Source organism: Alosa pseudoharengus, unplaced genomic scaffold (assembly GCF_046254945.1).
Source record: "Alosa pseudoharengus isolate Yale_2024_CS ecotype anadromous, Long Island Sound unplaced genomic scaffold, YU_APseudo_1.1 YU_APseudo_1.1_scf_4, whole genome shotgun sequence".
NCBI lineage: Eukaryota > Metazoa > Chordata > Actinopteri > Clupeiformes > Clupeidae > Alosa > Alosa pseudoharengus.
This window is the reverse complement of record NW_027468774.1, coordinates 18785930-18811742: the sequence shown is the minus strand read 5'-3', so window position 1 is coordinate 18811742 and position 25813 is coordinate 18785930. Positions and strand designations below refer to the sequence as shown.

Below are 25813 nucleotides of genomic sequence, written 5' to 3'. Positions count from 1 at the left end.
AAAACAATAATGTTGTCATTACAGTTATTATCTTTACTGAGGTATGCTGCTGCTCTATTAAGACTAATTATAGACACACGCACACATCAAAAGCAGCGAGGTCACCCACTGATTCCACATTCCCCAACCATATGAGTCTTTGTGTGTGTGTGTCTGTGTGTGTGTGTGTGTGTTCTGTCTAGAAAAGAACAATGCTCTTTAGAATAATCAAATTAAGTTAATTAATTTGTCAAGTGTATATTTTTTCAGTAATAAAGACAAACGTTTGTGAGTATGTGTAAAGTTTAGATTTGTGAAAAATATGGATGAGATGTGCTTAATGAAATGTGTCAAGGCCATGCTATGTTTCTGCTGTTAAATATACCCTGTGATAGGATTTTAAACAAAACAGGCATTTTTTCTAACAAATGTATACATTTATTTTCTTACCATATATTTCATAAATAAGATCATATGATAACCATAAGCTCTGGGTGTTACACAGGAGAGAGGCACAGCATATCAGAGGAAGAGTAATAGAGTTAGTAATGTGCATATTTGATTTAACAAATAACCCAGCCTATATTTCCCCATAGACCCAGTGAGGTAGAAAGAGAAACAATCTAGGAAAAACAAAACATTTAGTCACAGACTGAACACATACAAAGTTTTTCAGGAATGACTGTGTTATAACACATATTGCTTCCTTAAACAAAAGTGGTAATCAATCAATAGATGAAACCTATGATGAACAGGAAATGGTTTCTTTCACCGATGATGACAAAAATAGTCAAAGCATCGTTACTCATATGTGCACATGTGCTCATGCGCACACACACGTACACACACCACACACACACAAACACACACACACACACACACACACACACACACACACACACACACACACACACTCTCTCTCTCTCTCTCTCTCATACAAACGCAGGGTGGGGTTTCATTTGTTTGGCCCCCCATCTATTTGCATAAACATATTGACTATGAAATGAGTGGACGAGTCCTATTCTTTGGCAGCTGTTCACCCACGGAGGGAGGCTCCTGCAGCCAGCCAGTGGCAGCGGCCGTGGTTTTGGTTAAGGGCCCTGTGCTCGCACGCCAGACCTCCAGCTCCTCAGAGCCAGAGCTGCACCTGTGTGACACCGGGACACAAAGGGTCTGCCGTTTGATCCTGCTGCTCTGTGATGGATGTGGGTCATTTTGGACGACAATTTGATTCCTCTCTGCTGGCTTTGTGGCACGCACGCACCCCAAAGTGGGGTAGATCTGTACTAGGGTGGTCTGTTTAACTTTCATTTGAGTTCTATCAAACTTGCTTGGAGGATATTTTCTATAATAAAGCTTTCACGCAAATAAAATATTTATGGTGCTTTCTCCCCTGTTATTTCAGTGCTTTAAAATGCATCACACACACAAACATACACACACACCAACACACGTATCACAAACACATGCACAAGCGCACAAAAAAAGGCAACAACTACCCAGCAGCATTACACCCGCTCAGATTGCTGATGAAAACTGTGAATGACTAACCCTTGACCCAGGAGACAGGAATGAACGGACAGATTGCAACGAGCGAATGCTGCTATTTTCTCTGATTGGTAATAAGGCCTTCCAGACATAAAAGCACCCCAGTCGCATCTGGATTTCTCTGAAGTGGTGAGGGGGTGAAGGGGTGTGGGGGCGCTGGGACAAGGAGTACTTCTGGGAAACAAAATGGCAGGGGAATGCAAACGTGATAGAGGACACACAGGAATGCTGAGTGATAGAACTGAACACAGACAGAATGGCACAGGGAGATGAAGAGGGGCCAGATCGCTCTGGAACACAAAAGTTTATCCAACACAGGACAAACGTCTCTTTTATGGGTCCTCTCGCTGTGGCAAAGCCATGCTAGGTTGTTTCATCTTGTCTCATAAACAGATATTTATACCATGGTCGTTTGACATATATTTACAACATATCTCTCCTTGGCTATAAAATCATATGCGGTAGGATGCATACTAAAATATGTATATATATATATATATATATACATACATAAAGAAAATACAGCAGACAGAGAAGCCTCTGCCTCTCTGATGTTGCATATGTGCTTTTATGAAAACAAATATGACATAGGTATGCTCATAAAAAGGCTTATGGCATCTACAGTACTACAGTAAGTGCTTGAGACTTTTCAGATACACTGATCTGAGAACATATTACTGACTCTACATGTACTCACAGTAGGAGACAGGCAGAGAAAAGCAGACAAGTGCGCAGACAGACAGACAGACAGACAGGCAGACAGGCAGAGGCAGGTAGACAGAGACGTCTGCGAGAAAGACCCCTGCACCCTGATAAACCCATTTTGAGAGTTTTCAGTCCAATAATGCCTCCCATCCCAGGAATTGTTCCAAACTCCTTCCTGCTACGGGCTGTCCAACGTGGAGTCTCGTGCTCTGCAGTCCTCAGTCAAAGCTAAGTGTGGTGCGCATGTTATCCAATCATACGCTTACTGTGGCCGCTTACACTGCCCAATCAGGCTCGCTCATTTAGTCCTGGATGAAGCAGATGTGGCCTGTGTCCACAAGCGACCCCCCCCCCCCCCCACCCTCCTCCCCTGCCTCAGGGCTCACACATAATGAGCAAGTCATGTTTTTGTTTCCACGACGACCTAAAACAACCCAGGAGTCTCGCTCTCCCTCTGTCCGAGCGCGTGGAGTTCTGGGAAGGCCGAATGTGGACGGGACGCCGGGGAAGGCCAGCGGGAGACATTTGTCAAGAGCCATTGTGTCTGACGCTGCAGCCAGGAGACTGTTACAGAGGGCTGCCCTCTATTGTCTTTTCCTCTCCTATCTCTAGTCTTTCCTATCTGTCGTTCATAACGTCACTTCCTTTCCCAGCCCCTCCTTCACCACCACCTTACTTGCTCATTTACTTACTTTGGTGGTCTTTTCCATTTCTTTACATCATTTCATTTTAATGGCTTCTTTCCTTCCTTCCTTCCTTCCTTCCTTTCATTATTTTGCTCTTTCTTTCCTTCTTTCTTTCTTGCTTTCTTTCTTCCTTACATCCTGTCAGACGTTCTCTCTCTCCCTCCCTCCCTCCCTCCCTCCCGCATTGTCCCTCTCGGTCCCTCTCGTCCCCTGGTCAGTGTTTCTTGCAGGTGTACACCTCCTCCTCGCGGAGGCAGGTCTGGCACTCCACGTGGCAGCACCAGCGCACCTGGCAGTGGCAGGAGAGCGTGGTGAGACGCAGCGCCGTGTTGTAGCCGCGCCCGCAGCACAGGCTGCCGCAGCTGGTGTCCTTGGCGCACGGCCGGCCCGCCGTGCCCGGCGAGTAGCGCGACTGCCGGCAGAAGCTCGGCGACTCCTCCAGGTAGACCAGCTCGGTGGGGCGCGCCCGGGGCGTCATGGCGGCGATGGCGGCCCCGGAGCCCCCTGAGGTGCCCGAGCCGGAGGGGGCGGCTGAGGGGTACCTGCGGTGGCCGCCTCCGGAGAGCTCCACGTCCCCGGCGGTGGCGACGTTGGTGGCGCTGAGGACCCGCACGGCCGTGTCGTAGCGGAACTTGAGCAGGCGGCCCGTGTCGTGGAAGGGCGACAGCTGCTTCCAGCAGGTGCGCACGGCACACGAGCCCGACACGCCGTGGCACTTGCAGGTGGTCTTCAGGCCGCTCTTCACCGCCTGTGTCGACAGAGGGGGGGGTCAAAGGTCAGGGGTCAAGGTGTAAAACAATGAACAGAGGGGTGGAAGTGGAGACGCATACAGAAGAGATAATCATTGAAAACTATATGGGAGAAGAGTGTGGGAACAGGAAAAAAACAGGGTGGAAAGACCAAATGAGAGGCAGATGCATAGAGGGAGGGGGGGGCATGTCAGTTTCATCACCCTGATTCATTAACACTAGTCTTATCTTAGGTGCCGATCAGGGGACGCTGTGAACATGTTTCCTGTGGTGTGTGTGTGTGTGTGTGCGTGTGTGTGCGTGGGGGGGGGGTGTTCAGTAGGATTTTGGGTGGATGCACTGTGAGTGTGTGTGTGTGTGTGTCGTTAGTGTGATGGATGGTGGGGTGGAGAGGGACGCCCAATCTGCCGTATTTCATGCACCTATGACCCCCCAACAGTGCCTGGGGATCCACACGCTATGTGTTCAGACGAGTCCTGTGGATCTCTCTCTCTCTCTCTCTCTCTCCTCTCTCCCTCTATTTCTCCTTACCCTCTATTACTGTCTCTCACTTAGCCCTTTCTCTCTCAAACATGCCTGACATGTCTTTTCCAGTCCTACTGATAAACACTTTTTACTGTTTTGCTGATCTGCCAGTCATGTTCCAATTCGTTTATGAGTTTTCTTTCTCTCTCTTACACTTTTCTATCTATCTGTCTGTCTATCTGTCTGTTTGTCTATCTCTCTTCACATTTACACCTAACACGTCCCTCTTGTCCCTGTCCACTGATATGGAAAATAGAAACACGTTTTTCTCACAGATGTAGAGGCAATGTTGGGAGGGGTCGGTGCCTCTGGTCAAAAGTTCACCCAGGGTGGACCCTTGCTAAGAGAGATAAAGGCAAGGACAGACGGAAAGAGAGAGAGAAAGTTGAGAGATAGAGAGAGAGAGAGAGAGAGTTGAGAGAGAGAAGAGAGAGAGATTAAGGACAGGAAGACAAGGGGAAAGACAGACAGACAGAGAAGAAGAGTGAGGTCATGATGGAGCAGAAGCGGGTGCGGGGTACCCAGAGGCAAGGTGGGGGTTGCACTGCCTCTGCTCAGTCCTGCCCCACGCAGGTATGAGCCCCCCAGGGCTGCTTGACAGACAGGTAAACGGGTGAAGATAGGATGGGGGAGAGGAGAGGAGAGGAGGGGAAAACATCATACCCCTTTGACTTGTTTTTCTTACCATTCCTGGCCCTAGGTGTTCAGCAGCACTACAGGGCCTCAGAGAGATCGAGATAAAGCAGTTCAAAGTTTATCCTTCCTGTCTCTCTTTCTCTCTTTGTCCACATTTTGCACTCTCTCTCTCTCTCTCTCCCTCTCTCTCTCTGTGTCTCTGTCCCTCTCAGAGCGGACAGCCCGAGGCTGGCTGGCTCCTGGTTACCGTGCTGTTATGAGGATTTATGATTTCCCTGAGTGGTGCAGCGGCTGTGGCGGTGGCATGCAGGGCATACAGAATGCGGAAAAAATGCTACTATATTACAGAGGCTTTATAATCGCTCAAAAAGGGAGACCTCTAATTTACAGTGGGCCCCCACTGCAAGCGCTGTCACGCCTGGGCTGAGACCGGGGGGGGGGGGGGGGGGCACCTGGCTCCACAGATCCGGCTCTCACTTGCCCGTCTCAGCCAAAGAGAAGCTTGGCCCCTCCGGGCTCCAGATAACCCATCTCCCCATGGAGACACATGGTGGTGGTCAAAACTAAACTCCCACAGAACACCCATAGAGAACTGTCTTTTGCTGGAACTATAAGGAAACTCTTAGGCATAGGTGAGTGTGTGTGTGTGTGTGTGTGTGTGTAAGAGAGAAGGAGAAAAAGACAGAGGGCATGACTTACCCGAATCCCCACATTGATATTATGGGAGTCGATGTGGGCCCTCAAGTCCTTGCTAACCCGCTTCTGGCCCAGGAACTTTTTGAGGAACTTGGTGCTGTACTTCAAATTATCCCCACAGACGCCCCACTGCCAGGCCTCGCGGTGCTGCAGGCCGGGCGAGTCGTCGCACGTGCAGCGCTCCATGCGCCCCGAGCTGCAGGCTTTCGCCAGTGCATGAGATAATGCTGCGGAAGACACGGCCAGGAGGAATGCCGTTTCCTTGAAACCTGTGAAAAACATTTTAAATAACTTCAACCCTGTATAATAACACATATTTTTTACACATTTTTACATATACAGAATCGAACACCATTTCATTAATATCTTAATTGAATAAACGTGAATTTAGATTAATGTTGGGCATACTATGCGTAAAATACTATTTAGGCTAGTGACCGGACTAGCCCAGACTGGCTATGTGGCAAAGGCTTTAGTCTGAAAAATATAGGCCTACTGGTCACAGTGGTTTCTGCTATTATTTAAATTATTTTTTCAGCGCATGTACTGCTACTTTTTCAATTAAATGTTGAGTGCCTTATTTCACTACGACTTAACCATAATCCCCCTCCGACCTCACAGCGCGGGTTTAAAGTCGTTGTTTGCTCAGCCCAGAGCCGTCACTGGGGTATATTTTGATCCAATTAATTACTATTTTGACTAGGAAGGGATTTTTCTTAGATGAAAGCTTGCAATCACACCGCCCTTTTCCTCTGAGAACTGGGCGCTCTTCCGCGAGATAAAAATATCTCCCGCGGCCCTGCGAGGCCCCACCACACAGGGATTCCTGCCTTCCCAAGTCCCTCATTACCGGCATGCTGACCTGCACATGGCTTTACGGTTCCCAGCCCAAGATTGAGCACATGAAAGATGTAAGAAATATTTAGGTTAAGTTAGCCTAAACTAATCACCATGCAGGCCTGCGGCTATTTCTGAATAAACAGTAACGTGTAAAAATGTAAGCATTTAGAATTAGTAAGACTTGGTTTTCAGGCTAATTAATTATTAACTCTTGATATTATTTCCACATTCTTTGTGAATGAGGCAAAACCATTTTTTCAGTGCAATTAATGTTTTTTTCAATAGCCTACAATTGATGCAATTCTTACTTCTTTTCAAGAGGCTGCCACGGCCATCCATGCTACAGTTCCATCGTTCATTGCGGAACTGGTACCGACACTCCATGAGGCTGAGGCGAACCGACTCTCTTAACGTTTCAGCCAGCCCAGGCTCCCGGCGACACAAACGCTTCTGTCGGCGGGTCAAGCTCAGCTGCTCGCATTGTTTCAGGTGCGCTTTGCCCGATGGGGGATCACTGGAGAAGGGACCTGGTAGAAAGACCAAGGGCTCCCGACCTGTCAGCCTGAAAATAAGAAAGAAAGAATTTTATATACGACGTGTCCTATTTCCCCCCCTGTGCAATAATCAATTTCATTGGGGATTTATGTTTGCTGTTCTGATTCACAATTGAAACAGCCAGCCTTTTTTTTTTTTTGAATGAATGAATCGTCGTGAGACGTGAGGACAACGTTAGAAAGTACAACACGAAGACGTAAGAGACAGACCATGCAAATATTACAGAAAAGCACATATTGATATGTGTATGAATAAATAAGGTATTATTTATATAACTTAAACATGTTTGAGATTTGAATTACATAGACATGGGGTCAATAACCAACACCTGAGTTACCATTAGGTCAGTTCTATACAATAGATGGTGGGTTTGTTACATATAAATATAAATGTTACAAGAATTCAGCACTCCGAACATGTGCCTGGTAGTTTTTAATGACCAGGTAAGCAAGGGCACTGGGACAGTGCCAAACCCAAACATCACGGCCGAAAGAGGACATCTGGTTGCAGCGAGGGAACGTGGTTGGACTACCTCGCAAACGAGTGCGAGATCAGTTTCTAGTCTACTATCCGTCAGTATTAGGACGGTAGGCGTAATTCACAAGCAGGTATTATAAGAATAAATTAACTAATTAAATTGGCCCATGTCGGTTTATTTATATCCTTATTATGCAGTGCGGAACACCCAACAATAACTCACATCAATTGTAGGAAGTCAGAAGTTATTTTGCCAACAGTCCAACAGTTACCAGCCGTTATCAACAGTCATATGTATGATATTATAGGCGACACCTCAAATAATTCTAAATAATGAAAACAAATCGCTCATGGCGCGCGTAATTGCGCAAAGCTACCCAAATGCGTAAAAACAATAACAATCCGCTTCAAATGCTTTAAAAGGTATGAGAAACACAAGATTTAGGATATACCAGTAACCCACAAACAAAGTTGTTATAATACTTGGCTATCTATATCCTCATGACCAGGACACGAGAGCCATTCATTGAGAAATGATGAATAAAGCGGCTGACCCGAAGTAGGCGGCCGTGTGGGAGAGAAAGACGCAGATTGCGGTGAGGCGCAACAAGCAGGCGGTCCGTCGGAGCCCGGTGCACATGATGACGGATCGGCGCTGCTCTTCATCTCGCTGTCTGTCCGCTGGAGAGTCAGTCGAAACGGCCAGCAAAGCTTTTTAAAGAACCATGCACAAGTTTCACCCCTTCAGCAGGCGCGGTCCCGAGGGGGCGAGGCCACTAGGGACTGCATCATTCTCTCATTGGACTCCCTGTTGATTTTCTCTGAGAACCCCTCCCCACATCCCACCTGCTTTGGATGGGAGGCCAAGAGGAGGGATGGTTTTGCCTACCTGTTGACATGTGAAATTAATTTTCACTACCTGAACTGAAGATAAAGGAAATAACTCCATGCACTTTCTGTTATACACCATGGCTGACATTATTCTCCCTTTATTCTAATACAGAAATATTAAAATATAAGCATTCGAAAAGACTGATAGTCAGAAACCAGTATTTCGGAGAGAGAATGTGATATTAAAAATAGAGAATATATTGATGGTAAATGGAGACATTGTCACAGGTCTTAGTGGTACTGGGCTAAAATAGGGACATTTCAATTCAATCAGGTTATCTACAAGTTATCTGCAAATATGGGTGAAATGCAAATCCTGTGCATCCCTGTACATCTGAGTCAGCTTATATGTCTTAAGTATGTGTGTGTGTGTGTGTGTGTGTGTGTGTGTGTGTGTGTGTGTGTGTGTGTGTGTGTGTGTGCATCAGCTGTTCTCCAGATGTTTCTCACTGTTATCCAGACAAACAATGTAGCTGACAGATTGAAAACAATTTGGCAATTTCACGCAAAACTGTCACATCCATAACGCCAACACAATGCCATGGTATTTAGTTGGCGTTATGGATGTGACAGTTTTGCGTGGAATTGCCCAATACCTAACCCTAAACACAAACTTCATGAAGGAATGTATTTTGTATTTCTGTAATTTCATTACTTGTAATACTTGTTGTTTACCATTTCATCATATTACATTTCATGACAGAGTTCAATTTCAAAAGGAGTCTCTCAAACATACAATCACCAGTATGCACTTTCAACCTAGACTAGGTTCTGCTGGGTGGAACTGTTAGTAGTGAATGTCAGACTCAAAAGTGTTTTGTGTAAGTATGTGTGTATGAAGAAAGAGGGGTACTTTATGTAGTTAGAAACATTGACTCAGTAGGATGTGAGTTTGTGGTGTTTGTGTGAATAACCCAGAAGTAGCATTTGTGTGTGTGTGTGTGTGTGTGTGTGAGTGTATGTGTGTGTGGGTGCGTGTGTATGCGTATGTGTGTGTGCATGTGTGAGTGTGTGTGTGTGTATGTGTGTGAGGGTGGGAGTTGTGTGATGGGGACAAAACAACGATGTCACCATCTGATTGTCATGCTGGTTACAACAGTTGATAAGGACAGCGCCAGTCTGCCAGTAATGTCTCCTTGTTGAAAGTGATGGATGAAATGACTCCAGAACATGGCACCACCAACTCCATCAATAGAGTGGAGCATCTCCCCCGCCCTGTTCCATAGTCATTTGAAATGTCAACAAAAGTTATTGAAAGTAAATGTAAATTCATTTCTATTGTGCTTCTAGCCATACTACAGGTTTTTCCATTCTATAGTTTGGATATAATTGAGATTCTTATAATGTTTTATTCATTGTTATTGTTTTTTGTTATTATAATTTAAGTCAGTTTGGATAAGAGCCTCCAAGTACTTCTAAGTGTAACAGTAACTGAGCTAGAATTATTATCATTTACTTTACTTGTAGCCCATGATAATATGAGTTATCAGATACCAATAGTCTATTTAGTTTTTTTAGAATTAAGCATAATGGTATGGCCTTAGTCTTCTCCTAATCCACTTCCTGTCTGAAAGAAGAGGAAGATCTTGTTTATTCTTGGCACAATGTTTATATTTGGTGGCTCCGAGCTCCCTTGACATCAGCAGCACTTGGAGTCCTCTCTGTGCTCTTGTTTGGTTTCTGCTCTGTCACCACGCTTGCGATTGTGCATCTAATCACCATGGACATCTCCGCCCATCTCTGCTCTTTCTCCTTTGACAGAGGCGATGGCAGAGGCCTGGTGAGGTCATCAGCTCACTTTAGCCACAGCTCAGCGGAAAAAGGGCAGTGGGAACGGGGAAAAAATGGAACCATAGCAGCTTGTAAATACGTGCATAGACTGACACACACACACACACACACACACACACAGATGCAGCCCTCAAACCCTGCAAGAGTTCTGAATAAAAAAAGGAATAAAATAAAAAATAAAAATAAAAAGGAAAAACTTGCAATTTCAGCAAATATTTTAGTTATTGTGATTAGTCAAAACATTGTACAATAACAGCTGTCATGATTTACAAAAATACAATTGAAATGGAATATAATTGATTTCATAGTATTGTCCCTCAGATAGTATGATGTCACCTCCTCACATTCAAGTGAGAAATAGCACAATAGCACCAGGTTAACCAAAGGACTGATCTCCACCTAGTGGTGTACACCAAAACTGCAAAACCACACATCCAGATCCACACATGAGAGGCACAGTATGTGAATGCAATGGTTTTACTGTATGTTTGTGTGGTTCTTGTAATTGAGTGTAATAGGCTTATGAAGACTGAAGGGATGTGATCACAAAATATGTTATTAAACTTTCTGACACCTGTATGCAGAAATCACAAACATGGGCTCGTGTTTCTTTTCATTTATATTGCTATAACAGAATAAAAGTGTATCCTCGAGACCATAAGACTAACATGTTGCAGTCCGTCAGTCAATATGACAAAAAGTACCAAATAAAATCTGTAAAGACAGGAGAACAGAACTTTTTCAGACACTCAGAGCGATGAATTTAGACACCTTGACTTTGAATTAATAGCCTAATTCCACTTGTACCCCTTTTACCCTTTCTGTTATACACCATGGCTGACTTTATTCTCCCTTTATTCTAATACAGAAATATCAAAATATAGGCATTAGAAAAGACTGATAGAACCAAGAACTTCGGAGAGAATGTGATATTAATATATTAATGGTAAAGGGAGTCATTATCACAGGTCTTAGTGGTACTGGGCTAAAATAGTGAAATTTCAATTCAGGTTATCTGAAAATATGGGTGAAATGCAAATCCTGTGCATCCTATACATCTGAGTCAGCTTATGTGTCTAAGTGTGTGTGTGTTTGTGTGTATGTGTGTGTGCGGGCATCAGTTGTTCTCCGAATGTTTCGGACAAACAATTTAGCTGACAGATTTAAAACAATACCTAACCCTAAACACAAACTTCATGAAGGAATGTATTTTGCATTGTGATGAATTTCGCATCTGTCATTTGATTACTTGTTGTTTACCATTTCATCATATTACATTTCATGACAGAGTTCAAAAGGAGTCCCAAACATACAATCACCATTGTGCACTTTCAACCTAGACTGGATTCTGCTGGGTCTATTGGGGTAGGTACTTTTCTTCGTCACAAAAAAGTCCTTGATGCTGACTGGATATGACTAAAGGCGGGATGTGCCATGAGTAGTACTTGACCCTCACGCTACAACAACAGCGATCGAAACTGTGGCTAAATGATGCAGAATGATCACGTCACCTCCGGAGTCTGGTAAATCCCGCTAGGGTCCCTTTTTGTAATGGAGACACGACGGCTGAGAGGGCCAAGTGAGAGGGCGTAGCCTGTAACTTTCCCACTTTCTATATTTACCCCCAATGGAAACTAGTGTTCCTAGACTGGACCCGATCAGCAACTGCCTATGACTGTTTTACAAGCAATAACTTGCTTAGAGTGCTGTTTGCTCTAGTAAGAGTTTATGTGCCATCAAAATGGAAATGTTATTTAAAGGTAAAACAACTCTTTAGGGGGCCTTTAAGGTAGGGGACACCGCTCTGGTGTCCTTCGTTTGGTCCTTAGTTCATATATAACATACATTGTTTTGGACATAAGCGTCTGCTAATAAATTAAATATAAACACAAACAAACTTCCTGCGAAATCGCTGATTGCACCTTTAATGTGAAAATTGTGTAGCCTACATCTCCCCCACCCCAAAACAAAGCACACAGGCTATGGTGCTGCTAACACATACATATCACATTGCCTAATTTTATGAAGTAGGTATCTTACAAGTTTATTCAGCTATAAATCCTAAAAACAGATCACACAATCAACACACAAAATGGCTCAAACTTTGGCAGGCTTAGGTCATACCCAATAAAGATATAAACAAAAAATATATTTGCCATGCCTTCCAGGTAACTGTACATTTAGTCCGAAACTCGTTTTTAATATAGAGAATGCTGAATTTCACCGGCTCTATCCATACCCAATTAAAATAGGGCCAATACCATAGGCCTACTGTAATGTATGGCATAGGCCATTTTAGTAGGCCTAGTCCATCATTTGTATTTGTTATGATGATGTTGCTCATGGTTCCAATTCTCTACAAACCGGTTTGATTTGAAACAAGTGAGTCAACACCTGTAATAGTGATAATAATAGCCTACCTCTGGACACATTGCCAGCACAGCAAGAATGACTTGTTGGTTGAATTTCAGTATCCGCCTCGGCCGGAAACACTAAAGAGCTGGGGCGGGTACCGGGCCGGACTGACCCTCGTATTATTTAGCAGGGACTCTTATCTGCTTGCCTTGTCACCTGCGCAAGCCACTGCATCTTACACGATAGGCCAAAATTCGTGGTGGGCGTGTACATCTTTCCAGTATGGACAACTCCATTGGATCAGATTTAAAGATGGGCAAGGCCCATGACGCGGCTGTCTTTAGACCTGTGAAAGTCGCCATTTTGTCGTTAGCGGAGAAGGGGAGTTAAGAGAATTATCCAGAAACCGCATCTAGAAGGTAACATTTAAATGTATTTTCTTAAACAATCCTCTGCACAGCATCAGCAACTTCAACTAGTCGACATTTTTTGAGAAGTAATCTTTGTGCGGTGCCTCATTTTCGTTAGGCTAGTGACGGAAGTCAACATAAACGTTAGCTAGCCAGGCATAACGTTAGCTTACTAACCTTAGTTAACGTTTTATTAAAGCTAACGCTAGCTGGTTTCGGTAAGATTTTGTTAACGGCGATATCGACTAAAATGCCCTTTTTACGCCCTTGGGCATTGACTGTAGTTTTGTTTGAATATGATCGTTGATTCATTTATCGAGTGTGTGTTTTGGCTACTGCAGTGTTGTAAACTGTTAGCTAACTAGCCAACCATAGTGATGAGCCATTCCTTGCGGAACTGAGGAAGTCGGACTGGTAAATTTGCCAGGTGGAATGTAACGCTAGCTATCCAGCTAACAATCTCGATAATGCCATCGTTAACGATAGAGTTTGAGCGTTAACGTTACCCACTTGTTATTATGTTGAAAGTAGACACTTTCCCCTAACTCTAATTATTACCATAATGGTTGTTTCCCGGTAGCTTATTGAACAATAAGATTAATTTTAACGTTAAATAAACAATTCCCTGGTGGTCAGTGGTAGCATTAATGTTATCCTGCCCCCACTTTACAGCAGGATGCTATGAATTTAAATGAACGTTACGTCCATTTTCATGACGTTACTCTATAGTATAATGTTAACGAGCTAAACTAACCTCGAAATAAGCGAACCTAAAGTTGAACCATTAACGTTAGTGAACGATATTTTGTTTGTCAAATGGCTTGTTAAAGGATAACTAGTGGCCGGCTAACGTTAATCGCCAGTCTTTGCAGCCTATCCGAGATGAGCAAGAAGATAACTTGTTGGGCCAGTAACGTTAATGCTACATGGAAGCAAGGCGATATAAATGTCAGCTTTGGTTGCAACCGATTCTTATATCAGGTCCGTCTCGCAGAACTCGACGAGGGTTATTAGCTAATGTTGCTGTTTCTATGCCGAATCATCTTTAAACACCAGGACCTGAAGTTTACCATTCGCCATTGTCTGAGTTCTATGTAGAGTTGGTCGTCTCTTAATGCAGGTGCATAAAATAGTGTCTCATGAATGCTTGATGTATCTCCATTAACTGTCATTGCACATGTTAAAGCCATGAGTGCCATTGTTAACTTTGCGTGGTATCGAGGTCAGTAGAGCCCAGTCTTGTCAGCCGCTTAAACGGAAACATGAGCAGGAGCAGTCTATTTGAAAACACTGCACTGCTGCAGGCCGATAGCTGGTTATTTGTTCTCGATTTCCATCGGGCAAGTGTAGTTTTGAGCTTTACGTCAGCTTTTAAGGCTCCAGTAAACATTTTTGCAATTTGTTGCACATACCTTTAAATCAACGAGTTTCTCTTCCAAGACAGTGTAGACCACGTTAGACTTATCCATGTTTACATCTATGGATAGGTTTAGGGACAGATGCTCAGCATGTTCTTGCTAAACCCTGGCTGAAGAGCCTTGTCTGATTTTTTCCCCACCTTTTCCACATTGTGCAGGGTGTAAAACACCATCTGAATATCCAGGAACAGGGGAATGAGAAAGTCGCATAACAGGACTTACAGACTAGATGTTCAGTGGTCTCCACAGTTTCAACTTTGTGGCCTGACGCCTGCATGAATCAAGCCGAGATGAATCAGGCAGAGATGAATCAGGCAGAGATGGGTTAGGCAGAGATGGGTTAGGCAGAGATGGGTTAGGCAGAGATGGGTTAGGCAGAGGTGGGTTGTAGGCTCCCTAATGAGCGCTGTCACTCATTTGTTCACGTTTGTGATACACAGACAAGACCCTGAATATGTAGGCTTACAAAAGCAATTAGTAATACAACTCTCCACAGAGTAGAAAGCCTTTCAAAAGAGAGGGTGGGGAACAGAAGGTGGTGAAACAATAGCCCATGGTCAAGCGATGGCGTGGGGCGGACACTGAAACGCTTATGGTGGGTGTCCCTCCAGTTTTAGGCAGATGGAGCTAATAGCCAGGAAGGGTTGTGGGGATGACGTGTCCATGACCAAGGTGTTGGAAGAGCATCATAAGGAGCTAGGACTGCCGGACTTCCAACTGTGAATTATTAATCTGTTTGGGTGCTGTTGAATAATTCACACGGCTGGTGTGTGTAGGGTGAGCAGTGTGGGCATGAAACATGGCAGTTGTGGTCTAGCATGAATGGAGAGGAGCTTCTAGATGTGGGCTATAGGTTAAGACTGGGTCAACAGATGAATTTAATTTAAGTGGAGTTGGCGGTGGGTGTGGATTGCTAACCAAATCAGCATAACAAAGTTGTAATATTTTCAAATTATAGTGTTAACATTTCAGTGGTCTTTTGGCATCAATAAAAGGATACCAACCCTCCAGTATATGTGCTGTGCACACACTTAGCCTACGCACACATACAATGCCGGCATTGTCATTCCTGAAACCAGTGTTGGCTCTCTAGTGAACTCTGTAATCAAGCTCCCAACTTCCATGTGATGACGCCAGTTCCTCCCTTATGTACACACGCCACAGCTGTATGACTGGTGTCTGAACAGCCCACAGTCTGCGTGGGGTGTGTGTCTGATTTGAGGCGGCACTTCCCCATAGTTTCAGCACACACACACACGTGCGTGCTCTCAACGCAACACAGATGTTGGGTCAGATGGTACCTCCGACCGATATCGTCCTGGAAACTTCAGCGCTCTGGTTTCTGGAGAGTGTCGCAACACCTCAGATTTATTTTTGCCTTGGAGCAGGTGATGTTTGTGTGTATGTGTGGCGTAATCGCACACACAGTCTTATTTATCTGTAGTTAATGCTTGGCAAAAGCTGTAGGAGGGTTCTAGCTCCCTATGCCATTGCAGTATTTTTCTTCTGGACTGTTATCTGTACAGTGTGGATTAGTGGCATTATTGTTCATCCCCTGTGGTAGTGTTCTGCAGACATGAAGTAAGTGTGTGTGTTTCGGCCCTCGCCCTCCTCACGGGAAGCTGTTGGGTAAACCTGAGCTGAAGGGCCAGCTCACAGGCCAGTTCCTGGCTGCTCCCTCCTGCTGTACTGCAATCTGAAGGAACACCCAGCCTCTCCCCGCTCTTTTCTTTTCCGTGGAATAACTTCCTGTCTCTAAACACCAACCCTCCTCACCCCCGACCTCAGTTTTACTCACTCACTCTGCCTGCCTGTTTAACCATCTCGCTGTGATGGCCTGTTTTTCCTCTCCTGATTCAGCCTCCTGTATGTCATGACTTGTCTTCCCTCTGATACATCCCCCTGTTTAATTCAGTGGGCTACTGGCTCCTGTAACCGTCTGCTCAGGTGTAGTGTTACCTGCCTGGCCTGCCGCTCAGCTCCTGGCAGCCGTGCACACTTCCCACCTCACTGACCTCTTTGTCTGCCTGTCGATCACACCCCCCCCCTTCACTCCCTTATCTCTGCACTACCCCCCCCCCCCCCCCCCTCTCCATCACCCTCAGGGAACTGCTTACCGCCTGACCTGTATCACCAGAAGCTATGCTTGCCTTAGGGCGTGTGAGTGTGAGGGGCTGGCTTCAGTGGTCTGCCCTCAGTCAGTCATGCTCTTCCTACTTTCCCAATAGGTCCAGTCTTATTTAGAAATGCTAGTCTATAAAGTGGCATCCACTTTTTTTCTCTATTGTGCTCTAGTAAATTGTTAGCCTGGATACCAGACTCTGGCCTAGATCCTTTGGCAAACCTTTCAAACGTTCAAAACGTTTCAAACGTTTGAAATCATTGGAGTTCAATCACTAACGTTTGGTAATGACGTATTTTAACCACAGGGGGACACAACGATAATGATAGGCTTGCTTAAACGTAATCACTCTCAGGAACGCCCTCTGTTTGCTGGTTGGTTCGGAGACAAGTTGCCGAAGTGAACGAGAGCTATTCCAGACGGAGTACTGTAGGGAAATGTAAATGAGCGGAAATACGTAGACGGGCGGAGTCAGGCTAGTAAATTGTGTTCATGATGTATGAAGCTGATGGAAGTGACTAGCATTTTCTGCTGCTGTTAGACAGGTGATGACAAAGAGTTATAAAAACAAAAAAATCTGGTAAAACTGGTCATGCACACTTTGTAAAGCCTTAGTCCTTAGGGTCACCAATGTTGATGTTAATTCGCCTTATTCACCGGGCGGCCATTACGAGGTTAAAGGGTACACTTGCCATTACGCCTCTGTCCAGCAGATGGTGGTGGTAATGCACTCCGAAAGCTCACCGGAAAAGAAGGGTTCACTGGCCTGTTCTTCTGCTTCAGTGAGGTTTTTTTTTAGCAGTTTGCAAACGGAGTGCATTACCACCATCATCTGCTGGACTGAGGTGTAATGGCAAGTGTACCCTTTAGCCTCGTAATGGCCGCCTGGTGAATAAGGCGAATAGATAAGTCTATTGCCACCTCGATGTCAATAAATAAGTTGCTGCCTTCCCCATTCAGTAAATTGTGAAGTGAAGCTTTTCACTGCAGTTTTGAAGGAGTTATGGAGAGAAGCAGATTGTGCTACCGGCCTTGCACTGTTTAGAGCGACCAGTAGAACATCAGTGAATGCAAGTACAGCAAAATGGTCATTGTGAAGAAGTTCCTCTGAAACGTGCCGATGGTAGCCAAATCTAAAATGGATTCACTGACGAGTAGAAATGAACAGCAGGGCTACACCGGTGCCACTCCACGGACTGCTGAACACGACGAGTGTAACAATGATGAGATATGAAGAAAAGGGGAAAAAACCATCCCCCAACATGGTTACATTTACTCTACAGTAGTATATTCACTCGTGATCTTATCTAGTGCAACCCTGGTCTATATGCGGCACCACTTTTGCTAGGGCATATTGCAAGGGCATACTTAATGCATGTTGGAGTCACTAGGGCTCTGAGCTGTGTTCTGAGCCAGCTGGGTCCTGAGTTCCTGTGCGTCTTCCTGACAGATCAGCCAAGATGGGGAACGTTTTTGCAGGCCTGTTCAAGAACCTCTTTGGGAAGAAGGAGATGAGAATCCTCATGGTGGGTCTGGATGCTGCAGGAAAGACCACCATCCTCTACAAACTCAAGCTGGGAGAAATCGTCACTACCATCCCCACCATTGGTAATGTAGTTCTCTCTGCTGTTCTTATCCTTGACAGATAAAACGTGTATTTTAAGTGTTTTAGACGTCACTTCCTGAGAGGTTGAGAACTGCTTGTTGAGTGTTTCCTTTTTCTGGGTCTGACTGTATGACTGGTCATTTCCATCTGCAGGCTTTAATGTAGAAACAGTGGAATACAAGAATATCAGCTTTACGGTGTGGGACGTGGGCGGTCAGGATAAGATCCGGCCCCTCTGGAGACACTACTTCCAGAACACACAGGGTAAGGATGTCCTCTAGAGCGGGCCGCTCTCTTCCTCTTTGCTCTGAATTCTAAAAATCTCTCCCATCCTTCTTTTACAAACTTTATAAATGGAATCTCTCTCTCTTGTCTCTCTCCCCCCTCTTGTCTCTCTCTCTCTCTCCCTCCCCCCCTCTTGTCTCTCTCTCTCTTGTCTCTCTCCCCCCTCTTGTCTCTCTCTCTCTCTCCCTCCCCCTCCCTCTTGTCTCTCTCTCTCTTGTCTCTCTCCCCCCTCTTGTCTCTCTCTCTCTCTCCCTCCCCCTCCCTCTTGTCTCTCTCTCTCTCCCCTCGCCCCCCCCTCTTGTCTCTCTCTCTCTCTCCCTCTCCCTCCCCCTCCCTCTTGTCTCTCTCTCTCTCTCTCTCTCCCTCCCCCCCCTCTTGTCTCTCTCTCTCCCCCCTCGCCCCCCCCTCGTCCCCATCTCAGGACTCATCTTTGTGGTGGACAGCAACGATAGGGAGCGAGTGAATGAGGCGAGGGAGGAGCTGACGCGTATGCTGGCGGAGGATGAGCTCAGAGACGCAGTGCTGCTTGTCTTCGCTAACAAACAGGTACATGTGTAATGCCTATGTAAACAGGAATGTGTAGGAATGTACGCACATCAATGAAATTCAGCAGGTGCCGGATATTAGCCAATACAAAGGAAAAAGAAAAGATATCCACACAGTGTCTTACATGCTCCCAATTTAATGGTACAACGTTTCGACCACTACAACTGACGAAGACCTGAGTGGTCGAAACGTTGTACCATTAAATTGGGAGCATGTAAGACATTGTGGATATCTTTTCTTTTTCCTGTGTAAATACTTCCCCATAACCTCCAACTCGGGGCCACTACTGGGGCTGTGTATTGGCAAGAATCTGACGATACCATGCCTATCACGATGCATGGGTTAGGATTCATTTTATTTAAATATTGCATGTAAGGCTATAATTTTTATTTTTCTTACACCCCTGGACTCATATCAGTGCTGTTATTCCGAACATTAACACATAACACTGCAAAAAGTGATATCTTACTAAGTGTTATAATCTTATATTGAGATAAAACATCTAGTTGGTATTGTTTTTAGTATAAGGATACTTACTTTAAGCTTTCTTGAAAGATTATTTGACTTCATTTAAAAATATTTTGACTTATTTTAAGACATAAAAAAACAAACAAATTTATCTGCCAATGGATTAAGAAAATATATCTTAAAATGTAAGACAATTTGTCTTAAATCTCATCTTAAATTAAGGTACATTTTCTTATTCCATTGGCAGATAAATTTGCTTGTTTTTTATGTCTTAAGATTTTGACTTATTTTAAGTCAAATAATCTTAAAAGAAAGCTCAAAGTAAGTATCTTTATACTAAAAACAATACTAACTAGTTTCTTTTATCTTAATATAAGATTATAACATTAGGTAAGATATCACTTTTTGCAGTGCACCAAGGACACTCACTCTTTAGTCTTGCCGTCAGAAAAGTTGTTGTGCGTGCTGAGCTACATTAATAAGTCCATTCACGGCTGCTTGTTTGTGCTTGTGCGTGCCCATCTGCGTGTGTTGTTGCCTGTGTGCGTGCCATCAAGACTACACATTTGTGATGTCGATGTCATATTGAGACCTCTAACACGGTCCCTCCCCTCCTCTCCCTCAGGATCTGCCTAACGCTATGAACGCAGCGGAGATCACCGACAAGCTGGGCCTGCACTCCCTGCGCCACCGCAACTGGTACATCCAGGCCACCTGCGCCACCAGCGGCGACGGCCTCTACGAGGGCCTGGACTGGCTCTCCAACCAGCTCAAGAACGCCAAATGATCCATTCCTTCAGTGGCGTCTGTTGTGTGCGCTGTGTGTGAGTGCGCGCGGATGTCTCTGTCAGTGTGTGTGTAAGTGTATTTGAGCGAGAGTGTGTGTACGAGTGTGTATAATTGCGTGTCTCTGTGCAAACAATGAGAGTGGCAGCATCGGCCGGAGCTCGTCTTAGTTCCCTTCAGATCTTCATCATAGTTACCCATCCTCATCTTTGGTTCGCTCACTCTGACTGCAGAGGTTCTGACCGGTGCTGCCTGTCTGCATACACACATCCTGCGTGTGTGTGTGTGCGTGTGTTTGTGTGTGTGTGTGCGTCTGTGTATCACTGAGCTGAGAGTGGGAGCGGCCCTGCTGTGCCTTTCATCCTAACACGAACCCCCCCCCTGTCTCTCCTGAAACCCCTGGTTTGTTCAGCCCTCTGCCTCCACTCTTATGGCAGAGCAGCAGGCTGAAAGCAGAAAGCTCCTTCTGCCTTCAGGCCGATATGTAAAGACCTATTTAAAGAACAGTCCAGCCCATCTGACCGGTGTCTCAGACCCAGCCAGCCCCCCTCTGCCTCATTTGCTCGTCTCCTGCATGGTACTTGCTTCGACTGAAATGCCTGCAGGGGAGGAAAGTGGACGGCAAACGGTCAGCTCATTTGCCCCCTCTCCTTGCATTGGTTCCTCTACGACCATGGAACACTACCTGACCAACTCTTGCCCCCCCCCCCCCCCCCCCGCCCCCCCAAATCTGCTATCCTTGTCTGATTCTTAAGGTTTGTGTGTGGGTGTATGTGTGCATAACAGGTCACCACACTGCCTCACTGCTGATCAAGTGCTGCAGATGGAGTATTCAGTCCTATGTGTCTCACAGGGTCTCCGTGTTGTAAGGCCAGTATGGAGGGGACGTACACACAACCCATCTGTGTGTGTGTGTGTGTGTGTGTGTGTGCTGCTGCATGGGATGGTGTAGTGCATGCGCTGATGATTGGGGGGTGTGGGCAGGGCTGCTCCAATCCTTGCTCTGCGTCATTCCTTTTGGAGAAAGGCGGGGGGGGGGGTGCTTGTGCTGTATCTCACACACATCTGAGCCTAGTCCTTACTAGTCCAAAAGTGTGTGACATTTGTGAGTTCCGCCTAATTCAAAGTGAGGTGTTGGTTGTATGGCCTTCGCGTTCGCTCCTTTGCTGTAACCCCCCCAGATAAGCAGTGTGGTGGCCTTGTGCTCTGCTGTAAGGGGAGGTCCTTACTGTTGGAGGGGATCCTCCTGAGGAGGGCAGCTGACGTTCGTTTCTTTGCTCTCGCAGTGCACCTCCGCCTCTCGCCCTCGCTCGCGCACACACACACACACACACACACACACGTACATGCATACATACATGCATACATACATACATACATACACACACACAAGCCAGCTTCAGGGTGATGGGCAGGTTAGCTCCAGCTCAGTGTTGCATCTCACCATATATATTTTTTTTTGTTTGTTTCTTCATTCTTCAAATCAGGTGGCTACAATCCCCAAAGCCATCATCATAGTTAGACACCAGCAGTGCGCCTTGGCCCCTCTCTCCAGGGCTTCAGATCCACACTCATTTAACTGACACAGAGATTATTCTTTCTTTCTGTCTTTCTCTTTCCTTCTTTCTTTCTTTCTCTCAGTTTATTCCAAAGCCTCCTGCGAATGTCACAGAGACACTGTAAGACCCCCCCCCCCCCCCATGTTCCAATTGAGCCCAAGGTCACGACCCCAACACTGACCTCTTGTAAGGGAAGCGGTGACCTTTCACCTTTTTATATTCGTGCAACTGGACAGCAGCCGTTCATGTTTGTGAATATTTTTTTTCTTTTCTCTGTATTTTGCAAAAAGCACCAATTTCAGCAAGTTTCAGTGTCTTTTGGCCTTTATACTTTGATCATATATGTAGATATATACACCTACTGTAGTGCAAAAAGAACATTCGTTGACCTGGCTGACGAGCTGCAGCATATATGGCAAGTCATTGACCTGTATATGAACTTGAGTATCAAAACTGTATTTTAGCAAGCTGATATACTTTAGCTACCCGTGTTCAGTTGTGAAGCTTTCATTTTGAGAATTTCTGTTGAAACAACACAAGAAGGTGTGCATAATGTTTTTTTTTTTTCTTTTTTCTTAAAATGGTTTCATGTTTTTAGCTTTTTTAACCCATCTTGTAACATCTGAGAAATGCACTATAATAAAGAGATCTATTACAAATACTCTTGTGTTTGGGGATGACTTTGTTATTGGGTGTTCAAATCCTCGGTGCTGCACACATGGAACCAAATGTTTTTAAATAAGGCAATGAGTGACCATGGGTTTGGGTCAAATGGAAAGATGAAACAAAATAATATTGTCAGATTGTGTGTGTTATGGAGACTGGCTGGGACACTTTAGAGAGACTAAACCCAGGGATGACCGGAGCACTCAGAACTTTTAAACTTTTTTATTATGGTGCACAAACGACTGACGTTTCGACGCACTGCGTCTTCAGAGTTGTGTGTGTGTGTGTTATGGCTGAGGTAGCAGAAGCTCCAATGTATCTACATAGTCTGGTCAAAGTACTGAAAGCTGTTGTGTCACTATCAGGAATCTGGCAGTACAATGTACACTAATCTTTAAAGGTACAGTGTGTGATTCTGAGGGAAGGTCACACTGAAATTGAAGTGTAAATTACTGTGCGGCTTTTCAGAATGCTGCAGAACGCTTCATTAACAGGGCGGGTCCATCCCAATGTCTCGTTTCTGCATGTAATGTAGCTGTATAATGAGCAGGATAAAGAATTGTCCACTGGTTGAAGAATACATTAATGTGATCCCAACAGACAATCATACCTGTCTGTGCTTCTGAGGCAAGATGTTGATGGGCTGAAAGAGTTTGTCTCTTTCTTTTTGTCCTATTTACTAAGCCAGGACTGTACAGAGTGTTGTGCACAGATATAGAAGAGACACCTAGTGTATTGGATTAGGACCTTTGTTCCTTTAATATAAGATGAAACAAATGAGAGAACCTCACCCTTCCCTACTATACAAAGTTTTATGTTAAACGCGCTTCCTGAGCTCACACAATTCATTATTCTCTTTGAACCGCAATTGGTTGGCCACTTTAGGGGATACATTGAGCTTGTTCCCATTGCTGCTGATTGGGGAAAATTCCACTCCTCCCTGTTCAATGGTGGACATGCTCTAGAGACGCTATTCTGGAATGTCCTATGCGTCTCATTGATGTTTAACCAACTGGGAGATATGGGTTCATGGACACTATAGTATGGCTGACCATATTGCAGGTACTATAGGTGGTGGGTTTGATGGCTCAGTTGGGGATTTGATTCATGGGCAGGCTGGAGGATCAGGCTTAGCCAGCAACAGGGCATGAGGCTGGGATGGTTATTACTAGATGAAGTGTGTGTGTGTGTGTGTGTTGGGGAGGGGTAGGAGGGTCGTGGGATGGTGGCAGCAGCACCAGTCCTGGCTGGACATGTAGGTCCTCCAAACAGGATATGAGTCTGAGTCTGGAGCTACAGGAGGCAATGAGCCTCACGTCCAAACTTTATGAGAAGCCCTCGGGCCATAACAACAGTATGTCATATTCAAATAAAAATATAAGTGTTATATTAAATAGGAGTGTCCCTCCAGGGCAGGCCAACAAGCCACATGGTCCTGTGGATGAATGAAGAGATACTGTGTGGTGGCACAGTATAGCAGTGCTGAGATTTACAGTGATTTGGGTTTCCACAAATGTATTCACCCTGGAGTGCAATATATTGCTATAACAGAAAAATATGTGATCAGCCTTCAGGGGGGTGAGCTGGATAGAAGTTCCAATTAAGTGACACTAGTTCAGCAATCACATGGGAAATTCATAATCTAAATAAGTGTTTAGTTTCACAAGGCCTAAATCAACATCTGTTGAAGAATACAAAATATATCGTGGCAACTGGTCACTGACAATTCTTACATGCATACTTCCAATGCTATATGTGTGTTGGAGTGGACATCTGAAACAAATGCAGTTGTCTGCCATCAATATAAGGTTAGTTAATAGTATACAATATGTTTATTCTTATGACCGCCGCGCAGCGAAGCGGCGGTCATATAGGTTTAGTCAGATTTTTTTTTTTTTTCTTTGTTCATCATTTGTAAAGCATTGTTCCTATGTTAATTCTCATAAATAAAGTATTTGTACACACAGTTATAAATAATAATAATAATAATAAGCTTTATTTGTATAGCACCTTTCATACACAGAATGCAGCTCAAAGTGCTTTACATTTGAAGCATGTAACAAAATAATAGTCAGTCAGTCATTATCAATCACATTTCTTCATTGCTGGGGCCGTTTATGATCGATCCACTCAGCAACATATCAAAAATATAGAAAATGACATGTCATAAGACTGGCAGCCTTAACCCTCTTACCCCCCACAAGCACGCCATATGGCAACTGTGGCAAGGAAAAACTCCCATATTCCAGGAAGAAACCTTGAGCAGAACCTGACTTAATAGGGGGAGCCCATCTGCTTCTGGCTGGCTGCGCCCTCCAATAGCAGCAGATGTAGAATAATCTGAAAAAGTAGTCTACAGGATAAGACGAGTTAACTAAAAGCTTTCCTGTACAGGTATGTTTTCAGATCTTTTTATAAAATATTTACTGAACTCGCCTGCTTGATGTACAGAGGCAGGGTGTTCCATAGTTTGGGGGCATAATGGATAAAAGCAGCTTCTCCACTTTGTTTGTGGAGCACTTTGGGTACGATTAAAAGATTAGAATTGGATGATCTAAGTTTCCTTTGTGGTTGATGAGATATTAAAAGCTCAGAGATATATGAAGGTGCTGTGCCATTCAGAGCTTTGTAAGTAATTAACATAACCTTAAAATCAATTCTATAGGAAATAGGGAGCCAGTGCAGTTCAGCCAACACAGGGGTGATGTGTTCTCTCTTCTTAGTCTTAGTTAAAAGTCTAGCCGCAGAGTTCTGTATGAGTGCCAATTTCTTTAGATGTTTTTTGGGAAGACCAGTGAAAAGTGCATTGCAGTAGTCTAACCTGCTAGTGATAAAGGCGTGAATTAGTTTTTCTGCATCTTGTTGAGTTAAAAAGGGCCGCACTTTGGCAATGTTTCTCAAGTGGAAATAGGCTGTTTGAGTAACTTTACTGATATGGGGCTTAAAACTTAACTCTGCATCTAAGATGACACCGAGGCTTGTTACTTTTGGTTTGACCTGGTGTGCCAAGTTCCCCAGATTACTAAGAACAATATCTCGCTTTAGTTTTGGTCCCACCAAAAGTACCTCTGTTTTGTCATCATTTAGTTTCAGAAAATTTTTGCTCATCCACTGATTAATGGAGGTTAGGCATGCAGTGAGGGAGCAAAGGCCATCTGGGTTAGTTGGCTCCACAGAAATATACAATTGGGTATCATCTGCGTAGCTATGGAAGTTTACATTATGCTGACTTATGACATTTCCCAATGGAAGCATATATAGGGAAAATAGCAGGGGACCAAGGCAGCTCCCCTGGGCCACACCAAAAGGCAAGTCATGTTTTTCAGATACATGATCTCCTAGACTGATATAAAAATCTCTGCCAGTAATGTAGGTTTGAAACCAGTTTAGAGCATTATCAGAGAGACCCACCCACTTCGCAAGGCGGTGAATTAGGATGCTATGATCAATGGTGTCAAATGCCGCACTCAAATCCAGAAGAATAAGGATTGAGACTTTGTTTGAGTCAGTAGCC

The 25813-nt window shown here is 44.7% G+C and overlaps 2 protein-coding genes across 2 annotated transcripts; one reads left to right on the top strand and one right to left on the bottom strand.

Moving 5' to 3' along the window:
* Positions 1–3132: 3132 nt before the first annotated feature.
* wnt9b (wingless-type MMTV integration site family, member 9B) lies at positions 3133–8061 on the bottom strand. The gene is made up of 4 exons (XM_076266804.1): positions 7951–8061; positions 6673–6926; positions 5528–5793; positions 3133–3666 (listed from the first exon to the last, which is right to left on the bottom strand). Exons 1-4 carry the CDS (start codon positions 8034–8036, stop codon positions 3133–3135), a joined length of 1140 nt encoding a protein of 379 aa, XP_076122919.1. The 5' UTR covers positions 8037–8061.
* Positions 8062–12762: 4701 nt separating this feature from the next.
* Positions 12763–22294, top strand: arf2a (ARF GTPase 2a). Its single transcript, XM_076265135.1, has 5 exons — positions 12763–12852; positions 17834–17991; positions 18143–18253; positions 18696–18820; positions 19914–22294. The coding sequence occupies exons 2-5, from the start codon at positions 17844–17846 to the stop codon at positions 20073–20075; spliced, it is 546 nt and encodes a 181-aa protein (XP_076121250.1). The 5' UTR covers positions 12763–12852; positions 17834–17843; the 3' UTR covers positions 20076–22294.
* The last annotated feature ends 3519 nt before the right edge of the window (positions 22295–25813 follow it).